The sequence below is a fragment of the Nannospalax galili genome, unplaced genomic scaffold, assembly GCF_000622305.1.
Source record: "Nannospalax galili isolate Female #2095 unplaced genomic scaffold, S.galili_v1.0 scaffold54, whole genome shotgun sequence".
NCBI lineage: Eukaryota > Metazoa > Chordata > Mammalia > Rodentia > Spalacidae > Nannospalax > Nannospalax galili.
Genome location: NW_008341028.1, coordinates 14,616,126 through 14,638,800, shown reverse-complemented (window position 1 = coordinate 14,638,800; position 22,675 = coordinate 14,616,126). Strand labels below are relative to the sequence as shown.

Below are 22,675 nucleotides of genomic sequence, written 5' to 3'. Positions count from 1 at the left end.
TCTCTCTCTCTCTGTCTCTCTCTGTCTCTCTCTGTCTCTCTCTGTCTCTCTCTCTCTGTCTCTCTCTGTCTCTGTCTCTGTCTCTCTCTCTCTCTCTCTCTCTCTCTCTCTCTCTCTCTCTCTCTGAGGTTTATTTGCCTCTAGGAAGTAGGCAGTGTGAAGAGGTTCTCAGTATCGATGTCACCTAAGAAGGCAGCTAATCAGAGAATCTCCTGCCCTGGTAGTTGGGTGGGAAGGGCTACAAGGTTCTCTTCCCATGAACAATGCTAGAGCAGTTCCAGAATATTCCAGAAATGCCCATGCAAGCTATCTCTCATGCACAGTTATCTCTTCCTTGAGGTTCACAACAACACATGGGAGAAGGGGCCATCTTGTCAGAAGTTCCTAATCCTTCAGATGAGTGGGGGAAAGGAGGCTACTTGAGCACCCACTTTGTGACAGCAGGAACTCAGCCTGGGACTTCCAATACTCAGCCCAGGAGTTGGCCTCCAAGTTTTCTTCAGAGCCTAGTCACTTGGGGGTGGGGTGGCTTCCAGTCCTACTACCTGGACCCCCTAGGAGCTCTCTGGAAGGGTCACTTACAGGTCGACCTATAATGATGGAGTTTGAGGAATGCCCAAAGCCGTGTTGTTGCTCCTGTAGCCGTGTGGCCAGGTCTTGTTTCTCTCGTCCCCAGCGTCGAGCTGAGTCCTCTAGCTGCAAACATGGAGAGGGGCAGTTGGAAAACCAGTGTAGAAGGGCTCCTCCTAGGGGAACCAAAGCCTCAGTCTGCTCTCTGTGCAGAAAGCAAAGTTCTGGACCATGTGGGCTTGACACCTTCCCAAGATACCTCAGCAGTAGCAGAGGGACCAAACAAGCAGCTGGACTAAGACAGACCTTTTTTGCAGTTCAGTGGAGCCCTGATCCTGAGTCCATACTGGGTTTTGACTCTGGTCATACACTGAGGTTGACCTAGTCACACACTGAGGCCTGAGCCCTAACCATGGTTATACACTGAACTCTGGTGCTGGTCACATACGGATCTCTAATCTTTGTCATTGATCCTGAGCCTGGTCACAGGCTGAACAGTAAGCCTGACAGCTGCCGCACCTCGCCTACCTGGTTTTCCAGGGATAAGATCCGACTATGAGCTTGTTCCAGCTTGGCCAGAAGGTTAAACTTGTCCAAAGTACTGCCAAGGAGATCCTGTGGGAAAGCAGAAAGTCATGTAAGGCCCTAGCTGGGGTAAGAGGCATGTGAGCTGAGGAAGGAATGAGGTTCTATAGGAAAACCTAGCTGTAGGTATGGGTTCCAAACTAAGTTGCTGATACAGAATCTCGGTCCCTGACTTGGGCCTCTTTCTTAAGATCTGCAGAGGACTTGGTTGGTATGAACTTTTTTTTTTCTTTTTAATAACTCAGGCTGGCCTCAAACTCATTATGTACTGAGAATGACTTTGAACTTCTAATCTTCCTGTCTCCATCTCCTGACTGCTGGAATTGCAAGCATGTAGGTTTAGGCAGGGCTGGGGATTGAATGCAAGGCTTTGTGTGTGCTAGGCAAACACTCTATGAACAGCTACATCACCAGCCCATACCTAATGTTTTAACACATCAACTGTTTATATAAAATGCACCCAACCCTTTAATGCTCAGGAGGTGGTTGAGGTGGGAGTCTTTTTGAAGAGTAAAGGCTCAGTGAAGTAATGGTGTGTATCTCCTAAGCTTTACCTGGCTGCTCACATATCAGGACATTCCAAACAGAACTTACCTCTTGGGATGAAGAGAAACACCAGTGTCCCCTTGCCACCATAACTCCAAATATTGATTTTGGGTTTGTGTATAGCAGGGGCACCTGGAGCAGCCTGGGCAGTGGAGGGGCCCTGGGACACCCACCTGTGCAGGCAGGGTCTCTGTGCACTTGGAGTGACCTGGGCCATCTGTGTCTCGTAGCCTCTCTGTCAAGTCTTCACTTGCTCCCAACTGCCCGGGATCCACCTGGGATGGGGAAAAGGGCTCTCCAAGGCTGTACCAATCCCAAGAAAAACTCTAGAAGGAAGTTCTGAGAGGTTCATGGTAGGAGCCAGACATTTGGCAAAAGGAGTCAGGGTTCAGGGTCAAAGGTGAATCTGAGACTTGCTCTCTCCAGGGTGTTAGATGATGGCAAGTCATGTGTCTTAGGGACATAAGAGCAAAGCCTGGGCGTGAATGTTCTTGGTGACACTGAGCCCTGGGAAGCCCAGCTTCTGATCTAGATTTTCAGCTTCACTAATTTTGGGGGTGACTGTGAGGTGCTTGCTGATCAGTGCTGGCAGGCTCAGGCCAGCCTGTTGGCAGCGCTTACCGGCAGGGCCTGTTGCTGCAGAATGATGGGGGCTGGCTGCTGGTGGTTCTTTTCCAGCTCTGCCCGCAACCTGGTGTTTTCTGCTAGCAGAACCATGTAGAGATCAATAGGCAGGTTCTCTCCCATGGGGCCCAGGTGTATGCCAGGTGCTGTGACCACAGGGAAGCCTGTGAATATGGCCACAGACGCTTGTGAGATGGGCTTTCTTGCCTCTATGTCTCTATCTGCCCCAACATTTTGCTTCATTCTGGTCCCAAATAACCAATGGTTCTCTATTGCCAGTGGAATCAGGTCTGAATTCCTCAGGCTGTCATTCTAGGCTGTCTAGACTTGCACTTCATGTTTTCTCTGTGTCCCTCCCTAGTAGTTTGTCCTCCAAATATTTCTGCTCTTCGCCTCCTTTTCCTCTCCCTGCTCTGCTCCTGGTGTTGTCACTCCCAGGTCCTTTGACCTGGTTGTTACCTTCCCTAGACTCTTGACCAGACTCCAGGTGACTGAAGGGTCCCTTAGGCTGATATTGTTTTCTAAAGGCTTTCAACCCCCCCTCCTCAAGTGGAGGCTGAATCCAGAGCCAGACCTTGGAGAGGCTTCCCATGTGGCCCAGGGAGATCCTTAGCTTTAGGCTGATCTGATATGGTATCACTTTGTTCTTTCCTACTCATCAGAGCCACCTCTGATTGGCAGTTGGTGATAGTTGCGGTTTACACCAATGGGGAAAACAAATTGATTTCATCCAAGTGGTTTTGTCTGTTTGCTTTATGGAGACAGAATCGTGAAAGATGCAGGGAGGTAGGGAATCAGACCAAGGGTCTTTGAGCTAAGGAGTTGGGGGCTTCTGTCTAAGTGATCCTCCTCCTGGGGAAGTCTCTTTCTGCTCCCCCTAGCTCCCTGGTCCACAGGACCTCAACCTGGAGGTCTGGCCTCTTTCTATCTGGCTCCACAGTGTCCCTGTGTCCTAAGGGATTTCCTGGCAGAAGGAAGGACTCTGGATACCATGGAAGCTCTTAGCACCTGAGAGAAAAAGCAAGCAGTACTGCGCTGGGTATCTCAAGCCCACAGACATAACTGAACATTGGCCTCTCCCTGCAGGTTCTCCTGAAGCTAGGAAGCTCCAGAGCAGATCAAAAGCTGGAGAGTCATTCACTCCCATCCACCCTGGGGAGTGGATTCACCCATATTGGGTTTTCCTGGTGGCCTGTTCTGTAGTGCAGTCTCCTTCCTCTCATGCAGCCTGTCCTCTAGCACCTGCTCCATCTTCTTAATCACCTGGTGACAGAGACCAAGGCTGAGTTGACCTGGGGGCTCCAAAACTTCCCCATCTCCACAGGGATGCCAGCACCTGCCTTCTCCTGGTGCCACACGGTGTCCTCCAGCGCCTTCATCTTCTGCAGCTTGTCCTGGTACTGTTTTAGTAGCACAGCCTGTGGCTGCTGAGCCTGGTATAGAAGCAGCAGTTCCTTCTCTCGATCATTCTTCTGTGGGGCGTGGAGGCAAATGGGTGCCCGGGAGTCACCCCAACCCTGAGGTACATGTGGGACCCTGCTGACTCCTCCACTGGTCAATCCCCCTCTCCTTTCTGTGTTTTCCTTCTTCTCTAGACATTCCTCCTTGATGTTGCCCAGCAGTACCTTTCCGCTGCCCAGCAAGCCCCAGCTCACCCGAATCAGCTCATTCTGCAGGTGCTGTACCCTGTCCCGAAGTCTCTTCATATCCAGATCTCTCAGCAGCAGCTTCTGCTTCATGGACACCACTGGGATGTGTGGGAGCCAGCTCAGGGGTGGGTGGAGGCACAGGTCCTCTAGCTCTGGGGTTTGACCCTGACTGCAGTCTCCAGTTCCCATCCCTGAGAGGTTCCACCTGGGCAGATGGTGTGAGTGAGTGTGTATAGAGTGTTCATGTGTGTGTGTGTGTGTGTGTGTGTGTGTGTGTGTGTGTGGGGGGAGAGAGAGAGAGAGAGAGAGAGAGAGAGCGAGAGAGAGAGAGAGAGAGAGAGAGAGAGAGAGAGAGAGAGAGAGAGAGAGAGAGAGAGAAAGTTCTGACAGCCCCAGTGCAGTTGCACACACATCTGTCGAAAGCTCCCTCCATGCAAGCCCCAGGCTATGCTGCAACCCAGAGCCTGGGCGCTGCAGGGATCCAGAGGTTCTTAGAAGCCCATGTTTCCTCACCCAGGCTCTCCTCTTCAGCTCTGCTCTGCTCTTCTTCCATGTCTTGCTGGGTCAAGTGGCTCCTCAGCATGCGGTTCTCCCCCTCCAGGATGTTGGCCTGCTTCCGCAGAGACAGGATGTCCTCTGCCATCTTCTGCATGGCCCGCCGGTAGTTGTTCATCTCCTATGATCCCAGAGTTTTCAGCTGAACCTTGCCCACTTCCCAAGTGTCCAGGAACCCATCCCACATCTGCACCAACAGTGAGCTACTCCCAAGGTCAGTGAGCAGTCAGGCTGTGCCCCAAGGCTTAGCAACTTGTCAGGAACGGTTATTAGGGCTGGCCCCCATTCCTCCTGCAACATTAGGACAGTGCTTACATAACATGCTCAAGGCCCTAGGTTCCATCCGCAGGGCCTTCCTAACAGGGCCATCCTCCCAGGGGCCACACTGATTCCTGATTCAGGTGACACTAAGGGCTTCCAGGGTTCAGACACCTGGTGAGGAAGCCTTCAGGCAACAGACTTAAAAAGATAGAGCTGTTCTGAGTAAATCAATTACTTCTTTGCCTTCTCTATCCTGCCCCCTCTTCTAACCCCTCTCCTTCCCAGAAAGAGCCTCTTAGCTCACCAAAGCCACTGGGGGCCTGACCTAGCACCAGCTTCCCAACTAGTCCAGCATCCAGGATCAGACACCAAGTAGGCCCTGGAGACTCAGATAAGATTCTCAGGATCTGGATAGAAGATAGGGGATGCAGGAGATGGGGGCAGGAGGCAGAATCATTTATTAGGTCTAGAAGAGCACTAATTCTGGTATCAGTGTTCAGTGATAGGGTGCCATGGCCCAGGACCCCCACTAAGAGCTTTATGTGCTTACCTGATTCAATCTCCAGTAAGTCCATGGGGGTGGGTACTGTTATCACCCACATTGTACAGACAAGAAAACTGAGGTTCAGGGAGGTGAGCAACCTACCTACTCAGAGACAAAAACTAATGGGTAGCAGAACCAGAATCTGAAATCCAAGCCTGCTGGCATTTGAGTTTGTTTGTGTTGTTTGTTTTTAAGATACTGCAGATGGAACCTAGGGCCTTGAGCATGTTATATAAGCACTGTCCTATTGAGCTACATCTCTAACTTTTATCCTTTCTAATTTTTTAAAGATTACTTTTATTTTTTATTTTTTCAAATATTTATTTTTATTTTATGTGTATCTGTGTATTGCCTGCATGTAGGTAAGTGCACCCATGTCATACAATGCCTGCGGAGGATATAGAGACTGTCAGATCCCCTGGAACTGGAGTTATAGTTGCTAGCTGCCATGTGGGTGTTGTGATTTGAACCCGGGTCTTCTGCAAGAACAGTCAGTGTTCTTAACCACTGAGCAATCTCTCCAGCCCAGATTATTTTAATTTTTTATGTGTATGAGTGTTTATCTACATGTATGTCTATGTGCCATGTGAACGGCAGTGCCTGCAAAGGCCAGGAGAGAACATCAGATCCCCTAGAACTAGAGTATAGATGGTTGTAAGCCACCATGTAGGTGTTGGGAACCAAATCCTAGTCTTCTACAAGAGCAGTAAATGCTTTTAACTGCTAAGCCATTTCTCTAGCCCCTTTTAAATTTTGAAATAGATTTCACTAAGTTGTCCAGTCTGGCCTTGAACTCACTCTGTAGCCTAGGCAAGTCTTGTGAATCTAACTGCCTCAGCTTCCAGAGTAGCTGGGATTACAGGTTGTCTTGAATTTGTTCCTAAGTGTTGGGTGATTCTGCAATGAATATCTCACGACATATGGAGAAGTAATAAGAGCAGGCTATAAAAAAGAATTATTAGTGTGATCCCAATTTCGAAAACAAAACAAAACAAAACTAGGTTTGCCAATGTGTGTACGGGACAATTAATGAGCTGAATTTATGTACATTTTATGTGTGTGTATGTATATGCGTATGTGTCGGTGTGCCTGTGTAGGTACATGTGTATGTTCAAACTTTGGTGCCATCCACAGGAATACCATCCACTCCTTTGAAGCAGGATCTCTCATTGGCTTGGAGCTCACCAATTAGGCTAGACTGGCTAGCCAGTAAGTTCTAGAGTCCTCCAGTCTCCACTTCCCCAGTTCTGGGGATACAAACATATAAACCACCTGCTGGCATTTACATGGGTGCAAGGAATCCAACTCAGGTTCTTGCACTTGCAAGGCAAGCACTTGACTGAATGAGTCACGTCTCCAGCCCTGAAATTGTTTTACAATCAGATTCTCTACTGTTATAAAGTTTCAAACATTGAGTATCTCAGGTCAAAATATAAAAAAGAGCTCTAACATACAAGCCAGAAAAGGAAGAGGAGGTTGGGAGGGGTTAGGGAGAGAAGAGGGAACAGGCAGATGAGTTCATGCAGTTGTCTGTGGACTTTCAGGTTATGGAAGGCCTTGTTCCTGTGGGTGGGCCTCACTGCCCAGCCTGGCTCCCAGGCCCCAGAATGCACGGTTTTGCTTCTAACTCTCCCTTGGCCCCTGCTGCCTGGGAAATCCAGCCACTTCTCAGCCACTATTTCCCACCTGCTGCATGGTGGGCCACAGCTTCTAGAGGAGGGGTCCCCAGACAGCAGGGGCTCAGTGGACGCCACTTGTCATCTGTCACTGTCATCTATCCTTCTGGCCCAAGTCCCTCTGATTGGTGCCAATGTTGGCTCTATCTCTATAGCATCTGCCATGGCTTCCCCAGATCTGCACCCATCTGGTATCCTCAGACAGCGTGTTAACAGGGACCCTGAACCTGGGGAACACACACACACACACACACACACACACACACACACACACACACACTTTCGGGCCAGGTGCTGCATGATCTTGGAACTTCCTGAGTCTCAGAGCCTTTGAATAAGAGACCCTGGGGTTGCTATGGGCTCAGGGTGGGCACAGGAAGCTGGTGCCAGGCTCCTACCCAAGCAGGTATAGTAGGAAGACACCATTCTCAGCCTGTTTCGTTTCAGCTATGATGGCTGCTTCAGTCAGCAGACCACTTCCCCTTTCTCCTCGTGGCCCTGGCCTTGCTGGCTCCTCCTGGCTAGGCTGTCTTTACGGTCCATAACTGATCCGGCCTGTGGCCTCAGAGCCTGGCTGAAGGAAGTCCTCTGGTATTTCAGCAAAGGAGATTCGTCCCTCCTGTCTTTCCCCAGCCTGTTTCAACTTCTTATCATGCTGCTCTCATCAATTGCAGCAGTATCCAAATGGGGTTTGTCCTGGGCAAGAGGCTACTGGCCCCTTGGTCCATCCAAGAGGTTTAGTCAACCCACTTCTTATTCAGAGGTTTGTCCCTTTTTAGAACTCACTGTTCCCTATCTTCACAGTCATGGGTGCGAGGATGAATAGCTTTGTTATTTATACCTTCCCAACAGTAGAAGGAAACTGAAACCAGAGCAAGGAAGGGACAGAGGGAAAGCTAGCGTCTGGTGAGAGAGCATCCTGCTTCAGCCGGCTGGCCCCTCTAGAGGAGGGTCAATGGGTCTGGGGGCTCCACTCCTTAAAGACTAACCCTGTCTTCCTCCATAGGCCCCTAGCTCAGTCCTGCCTGGCTGCCCTGGGAGTGAGGTCTCTGCAGAGGGATGGTATGGGACCTGGTTTATCTCCTCTACTCCGGCCAGTGCTTGGTGTCTATGGGAACCTTGGCTGCCCCCACCTGCATGACCAAGCTGGAATCTTGACACCACAGCTTGGCTGGGAGGCCACAGCACACAAAAGTTGGCAGCCTTGACCTCTGCCCACAGCCTGGAGTGGGGCTGCCCTCAGGGTCACATTCTGCGTCACAGCCCATCCTTGAGAACACATAGGACACCATGCCCCAGATTCTCTTTATGGTCCTGAGCCTCCAATCTCCAGTTGCTAGCTTGCTGGGAGACTAGACATGCATGTTCTGAGGGGCTCTGATTCTAATGCTACTGTGTCTGACCCTGAGGGCCCTCTGAACGCTCCTTCCTTACCAATATCCACCACCAGGGCCCTCTCAGAGCCTGCCAAGGGGAGAAATATTGGGGGCTCCAGGTTTGAGTTTCCACATTGCTCAGGAATGCGTGTGGCCTTTGCTGCACCCATAACCTCTTGTTGGCTCTGGAACAAGCTAGCTGTTCTTAAGCTTCGCTCTCTTCACCTATGGGATGAGAAGTCAGCCCTAAGAACTGCTGTAACATAGGTGTCATAAAGAGGGCTAGCCTCAGCCTTAGCACTAGGGCGAGGGCTTTAAAAACACTATTCTAGAATGGCCTGAGCACTAGACTCAGAAGTTCTAATTGTATGATTAGTTCCAATTTATAGAACTCGGGCCCATTTCTACTGAGAAAGAGGGTGAGGATTCTCTGACAAGAGCCTGAGGAAGAGATGCTCAGATTCCTCAGTAAATGCTTATGCTAGAGTCTGAGGCACTTCACCCACTGAGGACTTAAACACACCAGAGCTACTACCAGCCATGCAGTCAGAAGGGTCCTTGTAGGGAAACTGAGTCTAGGAGTAGTGTGCCCCAGGGACTGTTTAAAAAGCCTGTGCCCAAAGCAGCACAATAACCCCCAGGGGTGGTCAGTGCTTGCTGAGCATCACTGTGTGCAGGTCTGGGCTGCATTGGGGTGTTGAGTAGAGCTGAGCTGCTCCTGCCCGCAGTATCTCACCCCTATATCCAGGGCATGGCAGAAGGCACTTCTAGGAGGCTTCTTCTCAGGCTGGGGACCCTGGAAGGCTTCCTGGAGGCAGTGAGGACCTAAGCTGCTCTTGGAAGTTAGGGGAAGGTGGTACTTGGAGGGAGGGGCTTCCAGGCAGAAGAGACAGACAGGGTGGGGAGAAAAAGGAGGGGGGGCAGCAGGGCAGGCTGGAGAAGCCAGAGTCAGGAGCCTGGTCTCTGCTGCAGGACCCTGAAGGACCCACACTGGAGGGGTGTAAAAAAGGCTCTCTGGTTGCCAAAGTACTAGGGACAGATGGAGTTGGGGCAAGAGTGTGCCAGATGATATGGATTGGGATCCTCATCTGGCAGAGGCAGTGGGCATGGAGGCCAGACGAGGGAAGAATGAGAGTGTGGGGCCAGCAGAAGGAGGGAGACATGGGAGGGCTGCCCTCCAGGAGGTACACCTGGGGCCTCAGGAAGGGAGATGTTCAGAGTTGACAAATGGGGAGAGAGGGCAAAGGAGTTGGAGAGTGGGGAGGAACCCTCAAGTTTGGGGTAATTGCCAGAGATGAGGATGCAGGCTGGCTGGCCAAGCCAAGGCCACAGGGATTCCTCAAGGAGGTCTGAGGTTGTGAAACATGGTGGGTATGAGGGAGCTGGGTTCAACTGGCCTGCTCAACTTCTGGTCCCCAGTCCCAAGGTCCCTTGCTGGCTGGTCCAAAAATCTCAGATGTGGTTTGCCTTTGCTGCCACCAGAGGGCAGTCACCTCCCACCAATGTTTTGGTTTCAGTCTGTGAAGAATGAGGTCAAGACGAGCCTGTCCCAAAGCTTGCACTGAAGAGAAAAGTGTGTATTGGGGTGCTTCACTGTCCAGCCCTGCCAGCACACACCCTTCTCTAGGTGGTCTAGTTGTTCTTCCTAGACCTCCTGCCCTGAAACTCCCATTTCAGGTTATGATTCTGCTGAGAATCATCCATAGAAGCCAAAGAGGTGCAGTGACTTGCCTGAGGTCACACAGCAATTCTTGAACCTCGGCTGGGTCCTTTGCCAGCTCCAGGGAAGATTATGGGCTTGGGGCATAGGATGGGGCATAGGATGGGGCTTGGGACAAGATCCATCTTGAAGCTATCCCAATTCCTCCCACAGCCACGGACACCTTATTTACACAGTGCAGTTAGGAAGGAATGAGCTATGGTTTAGAAAGCATCCTCTTCCCCCCTCCACACACCTAACTCTTTGCAAAGAGACAAAATTATTCATCCAACTAGAAAGCACCATGGTCATTCAGTCCAAGTGGGAAGCCTAGGCATTTCAGGTGCTTTCATGACACCAGCTCTTCCACTGACCCTTAACCCTAACCCTAACCCTAACCCTAACCCTAACCCTAACCCTAACCCTAACCCTAACCCTAACCCTAACCCAAGGGCTGGCTAGGCCCTTGCCCAGTTTCCTCTGAGTCTTGCGAGGAAGAAGCTGACCCAGGGAAGGAAGAGCTTGCTGGTCTTTTGGTCATTTGGACAAGATTGATTCATTTCTAAGAGATACAGGTACAATTGGATACATGTGAAGAGTGTGTTCTGTGGAGTTCAGGGAGCCAGACCTGGGTGTAGGGGAACATTCTGCCCTGATCCTCTTCTGTCACTAGAGCCTGCAAGGTTTCTTCTCTGAGCAAGGTCTCTGCTGGGAGAAGAAAGGTGCTTGCTGTGTCTTCAAAGCCCATGAGCTACTCTGACACTGCTTCTCAGAGACAGAGGTAGAATCCTGACTGTTTCTGGTGTCCTGGAGCCCTGCTGAGGATACCTCTGTTCCAGGGGAAGTCAGCCACTGGAGTGTACCCGTACTCTCTGAAAATGCTTTGCTCCATAGTGAGAGGTGGAGTCTAAGTCCCCTCCCCTTGGAATGTCTGGCTGGCCTTAGAGACCTGCAAGAGGCAGTAATCCATGCTTGGTGTTCTTCCAGGGAGAAACCTGGCTGTCCTGAGACGGCCATGCTGGAAGGAAGCCCAACTAACCAGGGGGAGAAAGAGTCATAGTAACATGGCCCAGCTGCTCTAGCCCTCTCCCAGGTCATCCCCATTGAGGGCCCAGACATGGTGGAGAGCAGGCCCTTCTTGCTGAGCCTTAGCTGCATTCCTAACCTACAAAATGATGAGATATAATGATAAAAAAAACCCAAATTATTTCAGTGACAGAGTTTTGAGGTATTTGTTACACAGCAACAGATAACTAAAATATTCCTTCTGGTCTTTTGGACGAAGCCCCTCAACAACTTCCATATGTCACCTTTGAATCCAAGGCAGTTGGACCTCCTTCCAGAATTGGGTCCTTGCCCCCTGTCTTTGGCTCATCCAATAAAGTTCCCTTCCCTACCTACTGTGGGCCGAACAATTACTATAGAACCAAGTGGCACCAGAAAGGACCTCTTTGTTCTTCTTCATTCACTTTTGAATCTTACTACCACTAGAGGACAGGCAAGGGAGGCCATTGAGCCCCCATGACTGGGTGTGGACACCGAGGCCAAGAACTGGAGATCAGACCATAGGGGTGGCCAAATGGAGGGACTGCAATCCAAGACTCAGAGGGTAGTGCTGAGGAGGGCTAGTCAGGTCCATCTTTGCAGTGAGCTTTGGCTGGGGGTGAGAGAAAGCCTGGGGGAGCATGGCCCTACTACCAGGGTTGGTCCCAGCTTCCCAAGCCCATAGACTCTATATTGTTTTTCTCTTTTGCTTTTTGAGGCAGGGTCTCATGTAACTAAGGCTGGTCTAGAACTCCATATGTAGCTAAGGATGAGCTTGAATATTTGATCCTCTTTTTTTCCACTGAATCCTGAGCACTGGGATTATAGGTATGCACTGCCCTACCTGAGTTTTTGTGGGGAGGATTGAAATCTGGGCTTTGTGGATGCTGAGTAAGCAGTTTACCAACTGAGCTACATCTCCAGTTTGGTTTTGTTTTTGTACATAAATCTACATCAAGGCCAGGTCTTTATCTCAGCTCTGTTGTATGGGAGTCCTTGTTCTTAGAAAGCTGCCAGTAGGAGGGTGGGGACTTACCACAGGATACTTCTTACCTCCAAAAGTATAAAAATGAGTTAAGGTGAGAGAGGGGTCCCTGGCTAGGGGCAGGCCAGGTCCATGGAGCTGGGGCTTCCTGGGAGATGCCATCTGACCCCTCCTTCTCATCCTCTGCCTGCAGGCCTCCCTCAACCTTGCTCATTTTGGGCCTTTCTCCTCTGGGGAGACTCTGGGCCACCGTAAGAATTGGACTGAAGTCTGGCCTCTGAGGTAGAGGTGGGACTTGAGGTGTGGGAACACCCTGAGCACAGGTTGGAGGCTAGTACCACTGCATGGACCTCAACTTTAGATGGTATCCAGAGCACACAAGTGGACCTAGCCAGAGGGCTGGAGCAGGCCCAGCCTGCCCAGCCTATCCAATTAGCCAGGTGGGGTGTGTGTGGGGTGTCCAGAATACCAGCCCCAGGAACTCTTCTTTGGCATAGAGAGCAGATGGGAGCCACAGCAGGTTCTAGAATGTGGCTGGGGGGGGGGGTTGGGGAACAGTGCCTCTGAAATCCTGCTCCTCAAATACTTCCCCTTGATTGTCAGCCAGGCCTCCCAACTACAACAAATCCATGCAAAGTGCTATTCTGCGTAGTTTCCCCTGCTCTATAGAGGTTGCCCTCCCAGGGATAGGGAGGCAGTCGCCTTTTTGTTCAGCCCAAGGTTACAGCAAAGAAACAAAAGCAGTGCATTTTCCCTGTCTTCTGTTCTCTCCTTTTTCCACAGCAGTAGAAATGGTATAGAGCAAGCTTTTGTGCTTGGCTTCCTGAAGCTTTCAGGGGCAGCAGGGCCTTGGCCTGCAGCTGACCCTAGCCTCTGTGTAATTGGCCCCTGCAGGAACCAGGCTCACTAATTGGGCCAGGACCATGGGGCTAGGGCTGGGACTGGGACTGGGCTAGGAATGGGAACAGATCTTTCTAAAAGATGCCATCAGCTTCCTGCTTTCTTCCTCTGCCCTAGGCCTCCATCCACCTTGCCCAGCTTTCAAAGGTCCACTCTGGGCCCTTCTTCTCTGGGAAGTCCCTGGGATACCCCAAGCCTAGCCATCAATGACTTCTCCTTTAGGATGTGGCTCAGACTCCTGCCTGCTGACAACTTGGGGTAGAACTGGCTCTTGCCACCAGCCCAGGAAAGTCCAGGGCTGGCACTCAGGAAACTAGAGAGAGAACAGGCCCCACCCCAAAGTCACTCTGCTCACTTCACACAAAGAACCCATTCCCTACTTCTGCCAGTATTCCCCTGGTTAGAGTGTGGCTGCCTCTGATTATATCTCATAACCTCATAGGGTGGGTCCAGAACCTGGCTTTCCCTCTGCCTGTGATTGCAGCGTTTCTCTGACTGCTAGAGGCCCCTGTACCTCTGTGGCCCTGCATTTGCACAGTGTGGAGTTCAGCCTAGAGCTCTAGGGTTCTTATCATATGCTCTGGTAAAGAGTCAGAGTAAGAAAGGCCATTCTCACCCCCTGCCAAGCCCTAGCCTGGGGCTAACAGCTTCCTCTTAGATGTCCCTTCTCCACTTTCTCCCAAAGCCTGCACCCTGGTCTATACCACCTGAGCCTGACTGCACAGGCTGAGACCTTATACCAGGCCTTCAAGCTATCAGAGCTATGGTTCAAGTAAAGGGGGAAACAATGGTTTCTTTAAGGATCCCCCTCAAAACCCTGCTTTCTTCGCTCTCTGGGCCCTGGGCATGAGCTCAGGTAGCTGGCCTGAGGCTGGGGACCCCAGAGAAGGTTCCTGTGACCAGGAGCATCTAGGAGTCTGTACCCTGGCCCTCCCCCACCTGGCCTCTCACTTGCAGTGTCTCTGGGAATATCTCTGCTGGTTGCCTGGCAACACACCCCTACACATCTGCAGGCTGAATGAATTGACCCATCTCCCAGATCTGTATGGGGTAGACTTACCAAACAGTTGTCAACCAGGCCCAGGGCAGCTTTGGGGGCTGGAGGGGCTTGGTCCCCTGGCTCTCCCATCTGTACCACTTAGCAGTCCTGTTACCCAGGCTAGGTCCACGGAGACCGTTGCTACAACAAGTGCCTGCCTGGTGACTTGGCCCAGCCCTGAGCTAGAAGCACACAAACCATGGGGCCTCTTCCCCTTTGTTCTGGGATGGTGGACACTCAGATAGGGTGGCAGAATCAGGCCAGGCTCACTCCTTGGCCAGAGAACTGCAAGGAAATACAGGGCTGGGGAGGGCCATGAGAGTCCTCCAAGACTCTGAATTCCCCTGCCCCCAATGTCCCTTTTCTCTGCTTCTACTTCTGTCCCCCTCTCATTCTTTTTTTTTCCCATCAGCCTCACCCTTTCTGTCCCTGAGTCTCCCTGTACCCTCCCCTCCTCACTTTTCCTATCTGTGCCCCCACCCCCAGCAGCCCAAGTTCCATTCACCCTCCTCCCAGCAGGCACTGGGCCTCACACCCCACGCCTGGCCCTGGGGGCCTCCAGCTCTGCTTTCCTGATGGTCTGGGCAAATTCCTTTCCTTTTAGTTCAGCAGACATGGGTGGATGTTTTTAAAAGGAATTTTCTGGGAAGCAAGGAAAAACAAACCCAAACACCCCAACCCACCACCTAGAAACGCCTGGGTCACAGAGGCAGGGCTATCCATTGCAGTTGCCTAGGCCTGGTTGCACAGACCCCTCTGAGGGCACAAAGTGGGTTGATGGTGGTAGGAGTGGTAGTGGTGGTGCTTGTTAGCCTGTCTGAGACATGTCTGGTTCAAAGCCTTTTGGACACCATCAAGACACAGCAAGATGCCAGGCAGAAGTGGGGACTTCATAAATACATAATAATAGTAGTAATAGTTTAATGATTAGGAAGATGACTGTCAGGATTCTCTGGGACCTCAGAGGTAGCCCAGAATAGTATATGAGTCAAGAAAGACCACCACTAACTGCTTCAAAAATCTCTGTCTCTAGGTCCCCAGGTTGGGGGAGGGACTTAACTCTTCTTGACAGGTTCATTTTTTTACTGAATTTTTCTTAGTGACGTTTCTTCCTCTGCAATAGGAAGGGCAAGGAAATTGGACAATCCAGTCTCCACTCTGCTCTGGAGCTCATATTTGAGCTGGTCCAGTGAGATGGAAAGACAGTGGGCTCTGCTACTAATTAACTCAGACAGGTTATCTCTGCTCCTTGGTTCCCTTCTGTAAAGATGCAGTGAGTCACTGCATAAATGGAGCTTTTGTGGGGACTACTACATTGGTTGTGGATGTGCAGCTCTGAGCATACTCTGTGGCACAGAGGGGTGGCTCCAGAAATAGTACCCCTCCTCTGTGTGACTAGTGGGAGGTACTGAAGGGCCCCATACTCTGATAGGGAAGTGAATATGAAGCTTAGTGGGGGCCACCATCTTTCCTAATGGCAAGTCACCCAGCTGGCATCCCAGATGTCTAAACCACTCCATCCTTCCCCTCAGCTTTTCCACTGGAGACTTGGGCTGCTACCTCCAGCTATATGCTTTTCCTTTTCAGAGATGGGCAGCCAGAAGCCGTGGAGAAGGCACTGATGGCTGCCTCCTCCCCAGCCAGCCTTCAGCTGTCCTCCTGAGGGGCCCCAGACCCCCTCATCTGCTGCACTGCCAATCGATTGAATGCTCTGCCATCCTCGGGTGTGCCATGAATTTTTCATCAAAAGCCTGTAGACTTTGGGAAACACACAATTAGAAGCACCATCAATAATGCACCACATGGAGGCATCCACGGGGCACAGCCAGGCTCTATACTTAGCTGTCTTCCAGTCTGGCAGGAGGCAGGGGGCCCTGAGTGCACCCTCAGGGGCCCAGTGCTGGACACGAAGTAAGTGCAGCTGCTTAGAGGGGGGGCAGCCATACCTTTGGCTGCCTGAGCTTGCTCCTTGGAGCCCTGGCCAGCCTCAGGAAGACCAGCCTGATTTTGGGTGTTTTGTCAGTAAAATGGGTGCTGATAAGCTCCCACTGCCCCTTCCTTGTCCCATAAAGCACACTGAGGCACCCAGACAGTTACTATGTGAAACTCAGGTTTTATTTGTGGACCTAGTGAGTGTTCTTCCAGGATCTTAGGAAGCAGGGCAGGTACCAGGCTAGGATGAGGAGAATAGAGACCCCAGTGGTGCTTCCCTGAACTCCAAGGGGTAGTGGTGCATACCTGCAATCCCCGAACTCAAGAGGTATAGGCAGGAGGACTGAAACTTGGAGGTAGCCTGGGCTACATAGAATTCTAGGCCAGATTGGAATACAAAGAGGGACCATTTTTCAAAATGAAACAAAACAGAACAAAACAAAGCAGAACAAAACAAAACAAAATGAAAACAAAACAACTGTTTTGAGGGTAGAATCACAGCCTATCTAGAGCCTTCTAGAGGAAAGGATGGCCCAGAAATGCTCCCTGGTCTCAGGTCTCTGGGTGGCCACTAGCCTTAGCATCCCAGAGCCATCAGGCCATGCCTTGTCCTGCCCCTACACCCCATGATGAACTATCCAAGTCTAGGCCCCTCCGCCATTTTTTTTTTTTAAAGACAGGTCTCACTATGTCGGCACATAGAGATCTGTCTGCCTCTGCCTCCTGAGTGCTGGGATTAAAGGCATGCCCCGCTCGCCCTGCTATCTTGGGCCACCTTTGACTGATACTGCCCAACAGAGATTTGGAAGTAGCCTCTCGATCCCTTCCCAATCCTGTTCCAAAGTGTCACTATTCTCAGAGTAGGGACTTGCAAAATCCAAGCGTAGGAGAACAGCTGTTGAACCAGGCTGGGAGTCCTGCCTCTTGGACCCCAGGACACCTGTGATCTTAGATTATTGGGTATAAAAAGAGTACTTCCTCTGTGGAGCTGTAACCCAGGCAGGGTGGGCAAAAGGGTTAAAAGGACCTCAGGCCAAGCTTGGTTCACCAGGGTGAAGAGCTGGAGTGGGGAGGGAAGAGGAGGGACAGGAAACTGACTTTGCTTTTGATGGTCCTAGATTGAGGTGGGCAACAGTGTCTCACCCTGAATGTTGACCTTCCCTGGAAGTCTGTGTGTGCAGCAAGAGGTTGCCTATGTTCTGAAGCCCTTCTGAGGGGGGAGGCAGGGCCCACATGCTCTCGATAAGGACACATGAAAAGCACAGATGGTGCCAACAAGTGCAAATTAATTGAGCAAAGCCTGTGTATACAGGCACTGTGAACAGGCGACTGACAGGTGGGGAGGGGCTGATGGGGGACAGGGCAGGGAGTCGGGAGAAGCCTTAACGAGCACTTATCGATGTCTCATGTCTCGCCAGATCCACAGCCCAGAGCGCAGTTATTGACAAAGCCTGTCTATAAATCTCCCAGCCTTGTCTCCAGAAACCTTAATTACCGGGCCTCATTACCCTTCACACCTCTAGGCCCAGGGGGACCAGTGTGGACAGGGGTGGCTAATGACACTGTGGCTGGCCCATAACAACTTTGCTGAGCCTTACTATGAAAGGTGCCCAGCTGGGGTGCCTGGGACAGTTTGGGGCCACATCCTGGAGGAGCAGGCACGGTTCAGTCTCTTAGGTCAAGGATTTTGGAGTCTGAGTGCTCTGGGCTTATGATCCAATTTGGCTAGTTGCTATTTATTCCAATGAATGCCTCACCTCTCTGTGCCTCAGTTTCCCCTCTGTACAATGAAGAGAAGATTGTGAGACAATTAAGAGGCAAGGCCTATCCAAGTCTAGCACACAAAATGTAACTGTGGTGCTGACTGGCCAGAGTGGGACCCTGGGGCTCTTCTGCAGGATATAATGTCCCAGCATCATGTAAGGTCACTCTGAAGGCAGGTAAAATATGAGCATTGTTCCATTCACAAAAAATGGCCAAGGCTTTGCCATGCCTGGCTAACATGAACAATGGCTGCAGCCTTATCAGTGGTAGTCTCAGCTCATCATGGCTGCTGTCTTCTTGATAAGAATTAGCGAGAGAGTAATTATATCCGCAAAACTGCCCTTCCCTCCATTAGCATCTACCCCAGCCAGGCTCTGTTCCTTAAACTTCCCAACATCATCTACCAGCAACTGGAATCCCAAGGCCCTGGTCTTTCCTACCACACTCAGAGGCCCACAGTTGTTCAGGGGTCAGATGTGCTACGCCAGCCAGTCAGCTGACCTGAAGGATGGCTGTGTTCCCTCAGATGGCGAGCTGCTCTTTGGAGCACTGTCTGTTTAGGATAATGTGCTGCCCAGGCTTTAATGGGAGGCTATATTTACAAATTATTCTTGTGAAACCGTGTGGCTGTGGATTCCTATTCATTGCTCCCATCACAGGCCAGAAGAGAAAACCTGGGTTAGGGGCTATGGAGGGGAGGGATCCTAGAGAGGATGGATCCTGGGGGCCATCTGCCAGATCTCTGCCTGTGGGAAGGGGCCCTGGCTGTACATCTAGACCTCTTGGAGGTTCAAAGATCACCTTGAACCTGGTGGCAGGTTAGCAGGGGTTGGGGGGAATGGTGGGTGAGCTAGGGTGACGGGGCACTCAGCTGTCATGGGGAGCCGGTGGTGGAGTAGATGAAAGTGAGGGCTGGCTCCCCTGAATTCCTGTTAGCCAGTCCTGGGGAGGGCCAATAAAGAGGAGGCATTTTCTACTTGGGAGCCAGGAGGAGCAGAGTCCCAATAGGCATGTCTAACCTGTGGCTTGTGTACCATATGCTCCCCAGGATAACTTTTGAATGAGGTCCAACACAAAATAATAAATTTACTCGAAACATTATGAAATTTTTGTTCTTTGTTTTGTTTTTAACTTGATTTGCATTATTTAAGCCTAACTTTTGTAAATGATGCTGTCTGTTACAATGTCTGGTTAGATGTACCTGTTCCAGGGGCTCTCTCAGAGGGAGTTGGCATGCCTGTGATCCTTGGAGTACTGACTAGAATATCCTGTCTGGGGTTGGGGCATGTTCCACCCACCTACCTCTTCCTCCCAGGCCCTATCTGGACTGTCTCTGTAGGGCTGTGAGTCTACCAACCGTCTGTCTTCATGCTAGTTCACCTTTCCTGCATTCAGCACAAGCCCCACCTCTCTCCTACTTCTGTGCTGCTGAAAACCTTCATTTCTGCCAGATCATCCACAGCCTTTCATAGTGCTTTAGCTTTTGGCATTCTGGGTAATGCCCCCTCTTTACCTGGCCTGTCACCTCGCCTCTTCTGGCCATGATCCCCCTCAGGCCTCACCCTTCCTATTGCTGGGAGTCTTCCTGCAGGAATTCTTCCAGTGTTACCTCTGCCAGGGTGGGTTGGTGGCTAATTTGACAGCCTCTAGCATCAGCTAGGAGACAAAATTCTGGACATATGATCCTGTCCTCTTCTCAGGTAGTGAAATCCAGGACCCAGATGTGTCAGCTGGCAGTGAGGAAGGGGCTCCTTTTGCCTAGGGCTATCCTCCCTGGGGTATCATGGACTTGCCCTTGCCCACCTCAAGCCCAGGTCAGTGTCATCAAGGGTGTCTGGTATCCTGCCTCTATGTCACCCTCCTCCTTTCCAGTTGCAGGTCTCCCTGAAGGGGAACATGGGATGGGGATGAATAGATTCCTTAGGGAATTTCCTTAGGGAAAACAGTTGTCATGTAGGGTCTTGGAGAGTGATAGAGATGGTCCCCAGGTCCCCTTTCTAGCTGTCCTTATCATCCTCTGAACCAGACCTTTTCATAGCTCACAGAGCCTTCTCCAGGCACCCAGGATTCTGACAGCCAGTCTGTGGGGCATTACCCCCATTTTGTAGTTAAAAAGATAAGTGGTTCCTCTGGGTGCTGACTGGGTGCTAAGTAAGCAGCAGGCACCCTGGTTCTGGGGGCTGCTGGGAAGAGCTTTTGATGTACTTTGTGGGCACACACTTGTAGGCCAAACAAAGGTTGGAGGTGGGGCAGGGGCTAGAGCTGGAGTGAGCAGGGAAGCTGTGCTGGATGTGAACTGACTATTCTAGATTCTAGTGAGGGCTTAGGCCCAGACTTTAGAGGCCTCAAGGACTCATGAGGTAGAGCTGAGGGTGACTGAGAAAACCACAGAAGATGGCCAGAGGGCAGCGTATCTAGTAGTGGACGGGCAGGAGGGCCCATCTGGTCTCAGCTCTCAGATATTCCCACCAGCTTCTCAAGTGGGGAGGGCCTCCCATAAAGAGCAGCAGTCCTTCAGCAGTTCACAGAGGAGCTCCCTAACCCAGCCTGAGGAGGAAGTTGAGATGCCTCCAGTTCTCTCTATACCAACCACTACTGGCCCATCCCGTCCCTGGCCACTATTCAGGCCTCCCTGAGGTCCACCATGCCGTGGTAGATTTGCATATCTGAGAGCAAAAATAATTCTGCTGCAGGCTTAGCAGCACCAAGGCTGGAGCCCCCTTTTGTCTGTTTGAGTAAGAGCTGGCTGAGGGCGGAAGGATAATTGGTCCCCTGTGGGTAGTGGCCCCCCTCCTTGAAGATTTAAAGGCACAGCCTGCACACCCAGTGCACGGGCCCACTCCTGCGGTGTGCTGACTATGGGATGTCTGCATGGGGAGCCAATGAATGGGCATTTTATCTGATTAAACTGGGAGTGAACTGGCTGTTCTCTATTATCTGCAGGCTTGATTGGATATTTAGCAGTGTGTGTGTGTGTGTGTGTGTGTGTGTGTGTGTGTGTGTGTCTATGCTTTTCTTGTCTGTGTCAGGAGGAAATTGGATTGTATTGAAAAGCATTTAATCTGAGCCCAAGAAGGTTCCCTAAATAGAGCCACAGAGCTGGAAGGAGAGCCAGAGACAGTTTGATCCTTAGCTTTAGACAAGAGATGCTCCTGAACCCAGCCACCGGTGTTCCAAGGCAAGCCTTCCCTTCCAGTCTTGCTCTGGTACTCCTTGGGACACAGCCCTTTCCATGGAGTGAGGAGTAGGGTGGACCACTGGATGTGTCCACCCAGAACCTGTGCCTCTAATTTAGAGCACATCTCAGGGACTTGGGACTGGGATTTCTCTCCTGCTTCAGGTCCTGTGCTCCTTAAGGTGGCAGTGTATCCTTATGTTTACAAAAGAGCCTCCTGTGGGACTGAAACAGAGTGGGGTGAGAAGAGAGAGCAGGTGAAGAAGTGGAGGCTGGGAGCTGTTCTACCAGCTAGCTGCCAGGGTCTATGGGGGAAATCTAAGAATTTTGTGGGCCCCCTATGATGGTAAAAACGGGGGATAGAATGTATTCCATAGTTGGCTGCTTTGGCCCATTTGTAACTGAACAATGAGATGTAAGGCTATCTCTGTGTACTAAGCAGCTCTCCCTCCCAGATGGGCTGGAGGATGGAGAGTCAGGCTCCTAGGCTACCAGGCTCCCATGTTCTGAGTCACTGGGCCTGGCTCAGGCTCCTACAGGTTAGACTCTGAGATAGAGGCCTAGACCCCAGTTACTTGAGCTTATCGGTGGCCCTAGTAGGTGAGGAGGGATGACAAGATGGGGGCAAGTTCTCTACCTGTACCTTATCAGGCTGAAGCAAAATGTAAATGAGGCTATGACTAAAGGCCTGGGGGGCTGAACTTTCAGTCAGTGTTACATGTTTAGTATTATAACTACAAGGGCACAGGAGGAGTGGGCTGGCTGCTTACAGAAAGGCCTGGCTCCAGTGCCCGGGTCAGCAGATCTCCCCCAGCTGCCCCTGGTTCTGGAGCCATGTGTACTCTGGAGAATTGATGACTCAGCCCTCAGCAACTGATGAGCTCATCATCTCTGCCTTATTTACTGCAGGCTCCTCAGTCTTGCCAGGCCACCACCAGTTAATCAAGGGTGGGATGGACCATGGACCAGAAGCCTGGGTAGTGATGGGATCTTGCTGAGAGTACAGCCAGAGGCTGATCCTCCTGCACCAGCCTCATTAGTCAGGATGGAGAGGATTTTCTCACTAGGCCCCCCATCCATAGGCTAGAGTCCAGTCTGATCCAGAGGGGGGAGGTCAGCAGGGTGATTTCCAGGCCTGTTTCCTGATGCTCCCCTATTCAGAACTCTCCCGAGGGTCATTTCCCCTGCCCTTGGGGCCCTTGCCCTGGTGGTCTCCCCACCTCAGCATCTCCCACTAGATCTTTTGGGTTCTTGGGTATAGATCCTAAGTCAGCCAGTTGCCATATCCTCAAAGTCTTTCAGTTCTCTTTCCTACACCCAAAAGATTTTCTCTCTCTTCCCTGGAGAGCTATGCTCCCCCGATTCCACAGATAGATAAAGAAGCTGGGGCCTAAAAGGGAAGATACGTGCCTGGATAGCCCTTTAGAGCTCCAGCACAATGCAACTGACTCTCTTGTCATTTCTCAAAGACCTCAAGAGGAAAGGAGGGAAGATTGATCCTTATACTTAACATGATCCGAAGGCGTAAGGTAATTTCTCTAAGGACATTCAGCTCTTGACTGCAACCTGCTAGAGCTGCCCAAATGAGTAGTGGGTTCTGTGCAGTGAGGTCACATGACATGACACAAAGTAGATACTCGAAAAGCTGGTTGAATGAATACACATACTAGATTTGGGGGGAGGGGAGAGGCATCTGGGATCCATATAGAAGTTGAGCTCTTGACATTTTCCATCCTAATACTCATCTACCC

At 51.1% G+C, this 22,675-nt stretch overlaps 1 protein-coding gene across 1 annotated transcript in view; it reads right to left on the bottom strand.

The window, feature by feature from the left end:
• Ccdc33 (coiled-coil domain containing 33) overlaps positions 1-22,675 on the bottom strand; it is an 82,323-nt gene that overhangs the window by 602 nt on the left and 59,046 nt on the right. Inside the window, 7 exon segments of the mRNA XM_008836488.1 lie at positions 583-696; positions 1,099-1,185; positions 2,323-2,471; positions 3,495-3,588; positions 3,666-3,797; positions 3,981-4,072; positions 4,488-4,650. Coding sequence (XP_008834710.1) covers positions 583-696; positions 1,099-1,185; positions 2,323-2,471; positions 3,495-3,588; positions 3,666-3,797; positions 3,981-4,072; positions 4,488-4,650 — 831 coding nt within the window.